The sequence below is a fragment of the Dermacentor silvarum genome, chromosome 1, assembly GCF_013339745.2.
Source record: "Dermacentor silvarum isolate Dsil-2018 chromosome 1, BIME_Dsil_1.4, whole genome shotgun sequence".
Lineage (NCBI taxonomy): Eukaryota > Metazoa > Arthropoda > Arachnida > Ixodida > Ixodidae > Dermacentor > Dermacentor silvarum.
In genome coordinates, this window is record NC_051154.1 from 96,363,919 (window position 1) to 96,378,127 (window position 14,209).

At 46.1% G+C, this 14,209-nt stretch overlaps 1 protein-coding gene across 1 annotated transcript in view; it reads right to left on the reverse strand.

The window, feature by feature from the left end:
• Positions 1–14,209, reverse strand: part of LOC119433044 (O-acyltransferase like protein) — a 35,100-nt gene that overhangs the window by 19,382 nt on the left and 1,509 nt on the right. The window contains exons 2-4 of the mRNA XM_037700196.2: positions 12,673–12,766; positions 11,325–11,423; positions 3,240–3,405 (exon numbers count right to left, since the gene is read on the reverse strand). Coding sequence (XP_037556124.1) covers positions 3,240–3,405; positions 11,325–11,423; positions 12,673–12,766 — 359 coding nt within the window. The remainder of the gene's footprint in view (positions 1–3,239; positions 3,406–11,324; positions 11,424–12,672; positions 12,767–14,209) is intronic.

The window sequence follows — 14,209 nt, forward strand, 5'->3', positions numbered from 1 at the left end:
TTGGCCAGCACTCGGGTGCCCGCCACTCATCATAGCAATATTCCTGATAACGACATGATCGCTCCGGCAATAGCCAATCACCGACAGCTCTTACGCAAGATAAGTTTTGTGAACTCGGGCCCTGGCGTGAAGCAATGGTGTCATCAATAATCACTGACTACAAACAGCTGGGATTACCATAAATGGGCAATAAATGTTTTTTTTTTTTCGAAGTTTATGTACCGCACAAAGTTCTAGTATGGTCCCGTAGTGTCGTATCTTCAAGTAACCATAGCGCTGTCCGTGGCTTCAGTACGACTTACGCTTTCATTGACCCGTCTTCCCCTATGGTGATACAATGCAACAGTGTTGGGTGCATTTCCAAGTTATATATAATATTTTTACGTTTTTTCTTACGCCTTGATGCATATGGTTAGGGTAGTCGTCATTTTCTGAAGCAAGAGGCATCGTAAGAAGTGACACGTGCTATCCGCACGACTGCTGCTCTCTTTCCAGGGGCAATGCACCCTACACTTCCTCCTTCTTCAATATTGGTATAGTACAATAACCAATTATGCTGACAAATTCTGCGCAAATTCCATACTTCTCATGATGAACCAGCTGGCTACTGGCTACGAAAATAATTACCTAATTATTTCGTTCGCAATAAAACAAACAAAACAAATACAACTCGCTAAATAACACCATGGGGATGACGAAGCGCTATTAAACCATGTTTTGGCAGCCATTCATAAAACAGGAAGGGGGAGAGTATCTTTTATGGAGACTGGCTCGCTCTTTTTAATGCCCTACTTTCAATCCCCACCCTGTTCTAAGCTGCCGCTTCCTCTGCAGTGCCTCATCCTTTGCCCTATGTCCGACGTCGGCAATGAAGTCGCGAAGGAAAGCCCCCCTTACAAAGTGCCGTCGAAAAACTAACGCGTGGCTGGGTATTGAAAACGGGTGAAGGCGACCCTAGCTGCAAGCACTGACTGTTCGGGGCGATAATTCCAGTGGCCTACGAGGGCATTAATGGCCGGAAGGAGGGGCAGACTCGAGGAAAACGAGGGCGCGCAAGGAAGGGGCTGGCGGGCTCGAACTGTGGCGCTATACCTGGCGGCCACCAACCGGACAGCGTAATTTCTTTACATTTGGCCACATTTTCGCGATATTTCTCAATTTCACGCCCGGCGCGCACGATCGAAACGGGCGCGAGGGTCGACGACTATCGGGCCCGGCTCACCCCGTGGCCCGGCTTCGTTTCCAAGTAATTTCGTGCCGCCTGAATGGCGCACCTGAAGAGCCGCGGGGAAGCGCGCCTGTTGGTCCACCACGTGGGTAATGGATTATTTGGGGCATTAGGCGATTGATCTCGCGCTCCTCGCTGCCAGCAGGATGGCTCAGTTTGTGTATGTAGAGGGATGAGCGGGAGGTGAATAATTCCTTCCTTTATCGCGTTTGTTCGTTCTTTTTTTTTTTAGTCTCTGTCTATCTCTTTTTTTGGGGGGGGGGGGGGGGGGGGGGGGGGGAGGCGAGGAGTAAAAAGTGAGCGTAGCACTTTAAAGGTGCGCCAAGCCTCTCAGAATACCGACACATTCATCACGTGCTGAAGTTCATCACGCCTAAAGTTTTGCAGGCAGCTCCGCGACGCCTCCTGGGATGTAGGGAAGACGTCGTTTCTTAATGCCACTATTTTCCGCCCCTGGTATGCCGGTGAAGGGTTAGTGCGAATGAAAATGTCACCAAAGTATAGCGACTTTCAACGCTCCGTATAGAGTCATGTTTTGATAATGCTAACGCTCAGGTATAAAAGAGAAAGATCGTGCACCATATAAATTTGGTGATTTCAGAGGTCTTCTCCTTACACATTGTGCTAATTCTAGTGAAAAAATTTAAATAGAAGATCACGAAGTCAAGGAATAGTACTTGCTGCCACTGAGAGTTTCTTTTTTCATACTTTCCCGTAGCCGGGATCAATTTGTTGCTCCGATTGGCAAATGGCATTACCTTCGGCAGGGCATTTTCCGGCAAGGACACAAAGATCAATGCTGTAACCCAGAAAAATTATTAACTAGTAGCAATTGTATAGGATAACAAAAACAATACATGGAGAGGACGTCTAATTTTTCCCAATGGTTTGTTTGACTGAGTAAGTTCTCAATAAATGTAGACCGCCTATAGACCAAAGCAGACTTCTCAAATCGCATTACCATTAAACGTGCGCGTTATTGTCTTGCGATTAAAGTCTCGAAGGCTTACCATGCATTGAAAATAGAACGCAAGCCAGTAGCTAGTAATGGTATTTGCGATTAGGGAAAAAGGTTCGAGCACAGCAACATTCCATCATCCGCAAGGCTTCCCACATGCGCTATTACCGACCTCAAATTTACAACAGAGCCATTTGAAAACACTGCGCTACTATATAGCTGCCTTTTCCTCTCTTCTTTATTGCTGTAGGAAATATCTGCTACAGAACCGCAATGACGGTAGTGAACTAATCAGGTATACGTTGCTGATATTCTCCCGTTCGTCGTAACAAGGCCGCCCGCATTGACCCGGTGACGAAGAGGTTCTGATCCTAAAGGCAAAAAACACGACTGATTGCCGGCTACACTAGCACGGACAGTGGCACAACAGGTGCTCTAATGTTTCGTCACACCCGCTAAAATTTCACGCGGCATTATTGGCCATTCATATCAGGAATAAATAGGCAGTCTTAAAGGCGACGCTCAACCACACGCGACACAAAAATTTGTTTGGCGACGGAAAGGTCCGGGTGGCAGATCGGCGGGTGCATATACGTTGCGCTCGATAACGGATGCTGCATGGCAACTTCAATCATTTCCTCGTCCCGTCCCACTTAAGACAATGGTATTCACCGGATTTCCCCAACCTTCGCTCGTATTCTCTCGACCTATACTCATTACGGCTTCGCCTGCCAACGAGGAGCAACGTTCTTGGTATGATGAGGGTGTGTATCATACACGCGGCGCATTCTTGCTACTCGCGCGTTTTCTCTGCACCGCGGTTATCACCACCCGCTGAAATCGCAGCTTCATTGAGTAGCCGTATTCCGATCTACGGGAAAGACAACTTCGATGCTCGCTATTAGCTCTCAGTAACGCGAGCCCCTAACCGCACCCCCTTCTGCCACCGTTCCAAGTATCGGGCATTCCTTTCGGGATCCTCACTGGCCCCGCACTCGCCGGGAACGACGGTGTTGGCTACCCATCCAAAGTGCCATCCCCGTCGTTTCTCACCATGTTGAGGAAGGACTGCCAGTTGTTGATGTGCAGCAGCACCATCCACCAGGTTTCGTAGCAGCGCTCGTCGTTGTGTCCCAGGAACTCGTAAAAGGCCGGTCCACGTATGCACATGCTCAGAACGAAGCCAAAGCCCACCATGAACATCACGGGTAGCGTCAACCTGCAAAGCGAGCCCGCGCCGCCGTCAGCATGTGGGCCGTGTGGCGCCCCCGCAGCGCGTTTGCCAACCATGCTGCGGGGTCGACGTCCATCGTCTTGCGCCGTTCTGTTCGAATGAGTCTTGCACGGGTTGCTGTAGAGGGGTTCAGATTATGCATACCTCAGCTACCCCCCCTCCCCTTCTCGATATAATAGCAGATCAGGAAATAAACAAATCACAACTAGAAAGATCGCCCGAGACACGCGGCGCAATACTCTTATCCACACTATAGGGCCCACTTGATCAAGTATTTTACCTGTGAGTTTAATTTTTCCAAGGGTAAAAAAGATGCTTCGCGCGACTGATATCACGGTATGTCGCGGCTATATGTCCAGCGGTGAAAGGGAGTAACACTTGCGTGCAGCTTGTTTAAATCGATATCTCGACAACTTCTTATCTCATGTTTGAAGTCCTGCGATCATTTTAATTCAACCTAAACAGTTTTTGTGACCTTACTTTTTTTTTCCTGCTCTGACTACCTGAGTTCGATTAATTAATTGTCGGGCTCTTTATTATATTTATTCCGTCCTTATCTATCTTTGCCCCTTTCCCCCTCACCAAGTGCAGGGCAGCCAATCCTTGGTTAACCTCCGTACCTTTCCCTCTTCGCTTTCCTCTCTCATTTTGTAATTCTTTTTTACTACATTACTTTCTTTCTTTTCTATTCCGAGTTACTTCTTGTTCTGTTATCCTGGAAACACCAGGTACCACATTGCTGTGCACCGCGCTTATGTAACGACTTCTGAACTTTTAAGGAATAAAAGAACAAGTTTTTCGGTAACACATCATTTGGGGTAACAGACATCGGGATGTATGTTTTATAATCTGCAATCGTGGGATATCTTATTTAACAAATTGAGCGGACATACTGTGATTGCAATGCTGAAGCCAGCGAGTCCACAAAGCATGCCTATTTGCTAAAAATTCCGCCATTAGAACTAGCTGCGAAAAAAAAAAAGTACTCAAAATGTACGGCGGAATATAGAGGTTCCTTTTCGATTTCTGTCTGGCATTTCTTCTACTCAAAATGTGCGGCGGACTGTAGACGTTCCTTTTCGATTCCGGTCTGACGTTTCTTCAACAGGAAAAAGACTATAACAGGTAATGTAATACATCGTCCGAAAGTATTTTTAGGTACGAGCAGTGTGGGGGCTGTACGAACTTTAAATTTCTTTTCCGCCCACCCGTCAGAACGTTTTAAACAAAAAGAGGCGTTTGTGGGTAAATACAGTCAAGAACAATACATCGCATTTTCCATCTAGCTACGCACGAGCCTGTTGGCATGTGAGTTGTATTTGTCCTTCGCATATATCCTTGCTTTTCTGTTGTTCTTCTTGGAGTCGTCCCCTTCGCTGTTTCACGACTCCACGTTTCACTGCCGTCTGGCATTCATGTCTAATTCATATCGAAGGCACTCGAAAGGATTACATCTTCTACTTCGATTACAGCGCACACTTTGTCCCGCCGTTCTCGGAAAGCACGAAACACGCATCACCGTAGCCGGCTACACTTGTTATAGATTCAAGGATGCAGGCGCGATGCAATTGTCTAAGCGCGCCCGGCGAAAACGAAGAAAACATCGCCGCGTTCGTGCAGCGCTCTGCGAACACCTCCGCCTGCGCATTTCCGCCCCGTTGCGTGATCAATTCTTTGAAAAGGTGACGGTTGTAAACACAGCCAAGAACGCACGCGTCAAAAATCCAAATGTGCCAAGCGCGCGCGTAAGCACTCAAGTTGTTTTTTTTTTTTTTTTTTTTTTTGGCACGCTCCGTTGGAAGCCGTGAGAACTGCAACCGAAAGCGCCGGCGGTGAAAGAGAGAGCTTATCCGGCGAACCCATCTAGCAATCAATTTGCGTTCGATAAAAATCACGGAAGCGGGGACTGTCCTCGTCTTGAGCGCAGGCCCATGGGCCCCTGTAGCGACGCTTTATCTATATCGACGGCACCGCGATAGCGCGCCAGAGTTCTCGACGCCCTCGTGTAGGCACGCAATGAGTTGCGCCCGCTTCTCGGCGCTTGTTAATACATAGCGCAAACCGACACCCTAGAAAAATGCCTAAGTAGCCTGCTCGGCTGCGTGCAAACGCGGGCTATTTGCGCACCGCGCAGAACTCGAAATTCCCGATCGCTATCCGCTCACTCATCATTGACGTCACTGGAAAAAAAAAAAAGAAAAACGTGCGAGGGTGTCTAGCGAGCGCAGTGAGGTGCCGCATATGCCAGCGAGACATAGACCTATTAAACACGACCGTGGCGTTATCGGTGCGATGAAATAAGTCTATAAGGTCTTTTTTTTTCTGTCTCTGCTTTTAGCACTCTACATGCAACAGTAAATTCCGAAAAGCACCAGAAAAAAACGAAAAAAAAAACGAAAACATGTGGAGGCACTTTGGCCTCACACGAGGCAGCCGAACGCGTAAGGTCGTCGAAGGAGTGGGCTAACAGCCTTGCGCACTAGGCATGAAGTAAAACGAAAGAAGGTTATTACGTCCAAACGCAACAAAACTACCTGCGCGCGCTTGCGTCATCGCTTATTGCTTACCGTGCATACATGCATAGCATAGCATCAGAATTCAGAAATACATAGTATGCAAACGCGACCAGTTCGTTAATCACCTCCGGAAGTAGCAGAAGCAAACAGCGGCTTATCTTATTTCGAAACCATTAATTATTGCGCTCTGAGCTTGAAAAGACGCACTTTTTTTCTTTCGCTTCTCTTCTTGAGAATTGCCGCCTGAATAACGACGCCCAATAGCGTCTTGTTTACTAAATGGTTAGCCGACCTCTGACGAGTTCAAGGAGGTATCTGACGAAGTCAGTGATCATTAAAGTCAACACCAGTCTCTAAAGCAAGGCAAGTCATAATCAGAAAGAAAAGACCAAGCAATATGCTAATTCGCTGAAGTCGGTCAATTCGTTGCCCTTTCTCATTAGGCGCGATTATTGGTAGGTGGCAGTAGGCTGGACAAATGTGGTATGTCTCAAACGCACCCAAAACCTGCTGTTCGGCAAAGGAAGATTTGTCTCAAGCTATGTGACTGTTTATTTTTCCATGATTTACTGTAACGGCCCATACAAGTTCTAGATTTGTGTAATAAAGTTAAATGGCCTTATTGAATCCTAGAGCACCGGGACCTGTGGCCAAGTTCAAAAACAGGCGGAATATTTGATAGTTTGAGTACGAGCGGAATATATATTTTTAATTATCTTATATTTGATTTGCCTATTCGCTGTGTCGTGATCTCAAATATTTGTATCCATTGTTAGCTTTTACATAATATGAATGTCATTGCTTGATAGGCTCCTGCATCATTTGTTCCCTTTTTATTTACTGCGATTGTCATTACTTCGTAAATTATCCTGTGATTAGTTCTTAGAAAGTTATTTGCTTGCGTTCTGCGTATACGCCTTGACGCATGTGTTTCCTGCTCTGGTTTCTTTTTTTTTTTTTCTTGCCCCTTTCGTTTGGCTTTTGTGTACTGAGCTTATAATATGTTGTATCCCTGCTCCCACTCTTGCCTAAGGCCTCAAAAGTAGACCGGCAGTATGTAATAAATAAATAAATAAATAAATAAATAAATAAATAAATAAATAAATAAATAAATAAATAAATAAATTTAAATTGGCTGAATATGGCGGATTAGCTGCGTATGTTGAGCTGCACATAAATGAAGGCTTATGCAAGTAACGGTTGCGTTCTAGGAGGCCGGTTCAAGTGTCCCTGGGTTTTGGATGACAAACCTGTCTCTACAAGCGAAATTGTCGTTACCTAAAAGTACCGAAAACTGAGCGAGCATGGGGAGCAATTGATTCCTTGTTGTCTTGATAACTTGCTATAATTCAACTAAGGTGGCTGTATACATTCACACTCCCAGTCGGCTCAATAGTTTGTTTTATGCGAAGTTAGGAATACTTAGAAGCGGTAACAATGCCTTCGTTTCTGAGGAGATACATGACGTATTCCGCAGTGTTACAATTAGTTGTTTACCATCCAGCCCGTCTCATACTTTTATCACCACTTCTCGCACAAGAAAAATGCTTGATATTCCATAACCTTTGAAGCCGTCCCTTCTTTATATCGGTAAAAAAAAAGTTCTTTAATGTGCAGTGTCACTTAAAATATGCAAGCAAGCAAGCAAACAAACAAAACAAAAAAGAACAGTTCTGCCACGCTGCATATGGCTTCGGAAAGCCACAGTTGCGACCTGCCGCGCACACACGCAAGATGAAAAATAAAGAAAACAGGCATATCTTAGGCACGAGAACCAGTTTCCAGCCAGTTCTCACTGATTAAAAAAATTAATAGTAAAGTGTCTAACAAATGCATTGCATGCTTATCCTTCTTACTTTGGCTGTATGCGAGCTTTTCGCCTCACGAGCTTCATCTCATGCAAGCCACGAAGCTGTCCTTGGGACGGCTTCACGAAAACCCGTGCAGCCACGCGAGAGCCGTTCACTGACCCCGAGCACTGAAGCCACTTTTCTGAGAAAGCGCGAGACGCCCAGGGCAGAAAGCAAACCCTGCGGCCGCAGCGGGGAGAGGCTGCCAGAACAACATGATCGAGTCGCCGTCAGCGGCGCTGAAAAGGCAAACGACGCGACCTGCGGCCGTCGCTGCATTGACCCCCCGGGGGCTGGGGTTCCTGGCATCCTAATGCGTACACACGACAGCGAATGCCGCGGTCTTATTCAAGGAACTCACTAGGAACTCCACCGTACTTGACAGGGATTTTCGAGGCCCTATAAATACTTTCTGCAAAGAGACGCTCCCCCTTTCTGTGCACCCCCGCCCCCCTCCTCCCACCATTCCCTAACAGACATACACACGGCAATCTCGTTTTCTCCTCTTTCATAGGAATTTGCACTTATGGCGACGCGATAAGCAAACAGAACTCGCACAAGTGTTTGTTTGCTACGGTCAACCGGCAGCGTTAATCTCGCGCACACGGCAAACAACTTCGTGTTGGGTCACCAATCCGGAAAGAGGTTACCACAGGTTTTGTATGCATGGTGATTCTTTTCTACTCGCCAATCGAAATCGGACTCTTGAAACGTGACTCCGACGCTCATCGCTCCAGCCCATACTTGGAATTGGAACGTGTGGCTGAGAGTGCGCAGGCTATACACGCGGTTGCCACACGGCGTGAGCTGAGCGCATGTTGGCCGCGTGCGAGTAAACGAGTCTTGCGCTTCGGTGATGTTTCGTAACCAATGAGAGCTATCGTTTTCTCTGTCACTTTTAGAGAACGATTCATTGAGTTCTGAAGAGGGGAAAAAAAAGGTCATTTTGGAATCGTGTTTCCTTGGCAGTCAGAAGTAGGTCAAGAAGCGGCTGTTTAGGTCATTTGGCAGCGAAAGGTGATGCGTATCTGCCGGTGCACAAGCCGCAACAGCATCTGATCCTTATCGCTAACATGAAGGTTTATTCAGATCACAAAAACAGCTCTGCCGTGGTTCGGAAATCATTATTTCGTGCGGGTAATGAAAGAAATGCATTTTAGCAAGCTATGACACATCAACGCGTTTATACGTTGCCTCGACGGATCAGCAATGCCTACGCTTCAAAAAGTGACATTCGCCACAAGCATTTTTCGGAGACAAGGCGGGAACCTATATGTTCTCTCCGTGTCGCTTTTTTTTTTTTTTTTTTCATGTGGGCGTAGAAAAGGGGGAAAAAAAACTAAAAGCTTGACCTCAGCTGTGCATTTTTCGTTCCAACCCTTCGCAACGCCTTAACTAAAAACGGAAAGTTTTGTTTGGGGGCACACTTCTAATTCGGTCGGTCTTGGCGATAAGGCAGCTTTTTCGTAACTGAGAACGTATAGCTACACACGGAACTGTTTTCTTTCCACCCTTTTGCATAGGCATGCCAAGTCTGCTTTGATAACCGTCCGTGCAGCCGTGTCGTGCTTATCATCGCGTGGCGACGTGACCTAAATGTAGGTGGAAGCCTCCTTCACGGCCGATTTTCTGAGCGGCTGTCAAGGACGGCCGTTTCGATAAGCGGAGAAGTCGTCATCGCCGGTGACGATCTGGCCTTCCTTTGGTACTACACCGTGGTTTGGAGATAGCTTGATTACGGTTATATAACCGAAGGCCTCGCTGCGACAGGCGGCTGCACGAAGTGCCCCTCGGCGATTTGCCCAAGAAACTTCTACAGACGGCCAAAAAGCTAGCTTCAGAGAAAAAAAAAAAAAAAAGACTTAGCTCGTGTAGCGAGCATCTTCTTTCGGCCAAGCCTTTGTATCTTCTTTTCTGTCCCCGTATTAGTCGAGAGTTTGCGTAGCTCATTCAGCGGCTCTCCTCGCAGTATTCGAGGCTCAACCCGTCAGCCTAACCGAAATTTAATTTTCTTTTCAAACGGGGAGTAAACTGCCCTGCTGTCTGAGGCCTTTCTGTCTTTGTTGCGTGCCCCTTCCCTACGTTTTCGCTTTGTTCCGAGAAGAATTACAAAAGGACGCTGCCGAGTCGCGAGCCCAGCTTATACGCCCACGCACTGCGAGTGGCGTTAAAAATTCAGCTGTTGAAACTGAGAATGAGCCGCTCTGTTACGAATACTCGAGGCGCGATGTGCCCTTCTATCCAAATGAAACCACGTTTCATGCTGTGTAGCTGGGCAAGAAACAAAAGAGGAACGGTAATGCAGGCAAAAAAAAAAAAACAAAATCAGAGTAAGAGAGCTTGAGAGAGAGGGTTCTGTAACGTTCGCTAATGTTTAGATGCTAATAATTTGTCTCATTAACTTGCAGAGGAGTGTTGAGTGTTCATTCGCGCTTTCAGAATCGAAATAAGTAGGTCACAGAATCAAATCAAGTAGTTAATTGCAAGTGAACGAAATTACCCGTGCTCTATTAAAACAAATTTTCGTGGTTTTTCGCTGGTTCGACTGCGGTGAACTAGCTAGGATATGGACCAACAGGTTATATTTTTCGTGCAGTTGGAGTGGGATGAATTTGTTTAACGTGGAAGTTCTGCTGTCATAATGTGTGTCCTTATACAAATTAATAGGTCATGAAATACGTCTTACAAAAACGAGAAAGGAAGCTAAGGCGCAAAATTAATTCAATCACACACAACCAGCGCTCACTTTCAATTGGCACTTTTTTTTGTGCAACATAGCGATAGATATTTCATGAGCAAAGAACACACGAAAAACAAAAGCGGTACAGCGGCATAAAGTACAATTCAAGATGTATTGCATCTTTAAACCCGTACCATCGGCAATGCGTGCATCGTACTCAATTGCAACCACTTTATTTTTTCGGCAGCACTTGCTGTGTGCTTGTGTGCCTTCCCGTCCTGGTTGGTATGCGCTATATATGGAATCTGTTTTCAAGTGCAACACAAGTAGTGAAATCAGTCCCGCATTCAGTAACCATATCTGAGACAGTGATTCTCAATGGAGACAAAGGCAAGTCCTTGAAATTGATCCACTCGCTACCACCGCTAGATGAAGACAAGCGTTCAATAAGGTGTTGCTGGCGCCTAAGAGAGGCAAGTGTCATGGGTGTAATGAGACAAGCCACCGTAAACAAAACGGTCGCCAAACATGTGCGTGCAATGCTATCGACGTACAGCCGCAAACCATTTTGTGAGGTTAGTTCGCGCTCAATAAGCAAAGTTTTCTCAGTGCTCTCTTCGAACTGTTCACTAATACTGGCTGGTAGTTTCTGGTATGTTTCCTGTATTTCTGTTTTCTTTTACAAATGAAATTATTTATCTTCTGTGAGCACGCTGCTTTGTGTATATGTGTGAAACCCAACTGTAGTTATAGGATACTCTCCAAGAGCGAATATTTCAGTTAGCGTACGACAAAATAGTACAAATTATACCCCGAAACGAATCTGCCTTGTTTCATATAACGCTTGACTGTTCTTACCGAATGTAACGACGAATCAGCATGATCCACAGGACGATGAGGTAATGACCTCTGAGATTCCTCATTCTTTTCAGCACATTGAAGGACAACAGGAATCCCCTAAAAAGAAAGGGTACAAGAGAGAGCTGTTGCAAAGACCACGAGGCAAGAATAATGTAATGCAGTCGTCTTTTGGCGCTCTTTTTATGATCAGGTGTCTCCGTTAAACAATTGCACGTAATTGTTTAACAGAGACACCTGATCATTACATTGGATTGTATCTACAGTTGAGGTCACCTTCGCTTACAACGTGGCTCCGTTAGTGCACTAATGTAGACGTCTTTCATTCCGTTTCTATTAGATGCGATCTCACGTTCAATTCTTGCTTATCTTCACAGCCCTCCCACAGCAGGTTGACTAGCGTTTTACTTCGTCGGTTTTCTATACGGGGCGCCTATATCGCGAAGTGATAATATACCAGCCGTGCCTCAAGCAGCGGTGCACCATGTATAACGACGCCATCGACGCTAAGCAGAGGAAGTAACGCTCCTTGGCGTCTTGCATTATAAGCGATATAAGCAAACCACCTCCGAGGAAAGCAGACAGCGAAAACATAGGGACTATTTGGCACTGCTGGAAGGGTGGTAAGACCCTTTCTATTTTTTTTAATCTCGAGCGAGCTGCCCTTGCGCGTCATCTAACGTGTTTAATCCGCTTGAGTACTTAAGTCTAACGTCGTGACGCGCTAAAGTCACTTGAGCACGTTAGCGGCCCCAGTTTTCCCAGGAAAGTACCTGAACACGAATGTAGGTACTGAACGCGATAACACGTGTTCATTAGTAGATTACAGCACGGACAGGACAGAAATCAATAGCACGGACAAGTAATTGAACCTGGGCCATTCTTTCTTTTCATCCCGTTGTTGCGCGCTGCTTTGCTCTGAGGAACATCGACCGACTAGCCTTAACGGTACTGTTCCGTACTTAGTTCAGGCGCATGTAGACATTTTTCGTGTAAATAAGAGGGAGCAAAGCCACGTCATAAACTCTGCATAACGCTAGTTTTCCACAATTTGTTTCTTGGCGCACAGATGCCACCATTACTATTACCACTTATAAGAAACCACAACGCAGAGATGAGGCTAACGACAAACATGGTGGAAGGATACCATGCCAGCTTACTTTGCCATCGCGTGACACGCTGCCTTTCCGCCCCTCCCACTAATTGTTCTTAATGTTCTCGACCACGCCTCACCGCTCGATCAGCGGCTGACATTCAGGTCAGGAAGCACCGACCCTCGCTTTTAGCTTTCCTCTTCGAAATGCAGATCCTGCTTTCATATCAGGAATTTGCGGTCCTAAGAACTTACCCAATAAAGAAGAACGTTGCGATACTTGGGAAGGCGTTTCCAATTAATGTGAAGAAGGGCTCTTCTGTGGCGTCGATAACCTTGAAGTAGCTGCCTGCAGACATACCAAGAGAAACGGGGGCATTCTTATGATTCTCGTACAAGCATGCTGACACGATGTGTCACAGGGAATCCGACCGGAGAGATTTTAGGAACCTCCTTAACAATTTGCTATCTCTATGGACTTCTACTGCGCTTGTTGGATGTTGCAAGTCCACGTTCCGTAGTAAAAACGTAATGAGTACACAACAAAGTTTCTTGTTTGGGCGGCCATATGCCGAGTAGTGCCTTCTCTAAACATATTGTACAAAGCTAAGCCTCCGACCAAACACTCCTGGTACTGACGCATTGGGCTATGTGGATGCGATTCAAGAGCGCTGAGAGTTTACGCCCCGTGATGGTGTCGGCAATACCATTGGAGACGAAGTTTTTGTACGCATAAGAACATTGTGAAGGATCTTTGCGCTGAATAACTGTGTCGTTTCTTTTGCAGCTATGTCTGCACGAATCATTTGTGAATAAACCACAGCGTTAATCCGTCGTCTCTACCCGTCAAATCACGATGGTGAAAAATTTTTTCTTGTGCTGTTTGTTATGCAGATTCTTGTTCAGTGTCTGCTATCTTGTTTGATCTTGTTTGGTATTTATGTTTTGTTCCAAATGCCCACTCCTGGCTAAGGCCTGGTAACAAGGCTGGCAGTACTTGTAAAATAAATAATAATGGGTTATCAGCACATGTTATCGACGTAAAAATATTAATGCTGTGGTTTTACGGGCCAAAACCACGATATGATTAGGAGGCACGCCATAGTGGGGGACTCCTGGTCAATTTTGACCCCCTAAGGTTCCTTAACGTGTACCCAATGTACACGGGTGTTTTTTGCATTTCGCCCCCATCGAAATGCGGCCGCCGTGGTGGGGGTTTGATCCTGCGACCTCGGGCTTAGCAACGCAACACCAAAGCTACTACGTCACCACGTCGGGCATGTTACCAATCTCCGCCTGTAGGTACTGTAGTACATTTGCACCGCCAAGATATTGCGAGGTAAAAAAAAAAAAAATCCGGCACAATTCATCACTGGCAGAAGTATACTCGACAAATTACGAATAAATTACCATAACCAGCAAGGACCGAAGGTTACGTTGACCAGAGAGATCAGGAGCAGGATTAAAATCCCCAATTTACCCAAAAATATGCACCCGGAATTCAATCAGGGCAAGAGAACGAGCAGAGCTAAATCTCTACTCACAGCCTATGGCAATGATGAGGAAGCGCTGTTCGTGGACGCCGCGGAATATTCAAATCACCTAGCATTTACAGCAGTAGCAATTAATACAAAGCAAGAAAGCGTACGCACGTGTTCAATCAAAACCAGTGTCTCTGAGGTTGCGGAGGAGGTTGCCATCGCTCTAGCTATCGCTTCTCCCAAATATAGATACATTATTAGCGACTCTCAATCGGCTATACGAAATTATGCCAAAGGACGGATATCAGTTG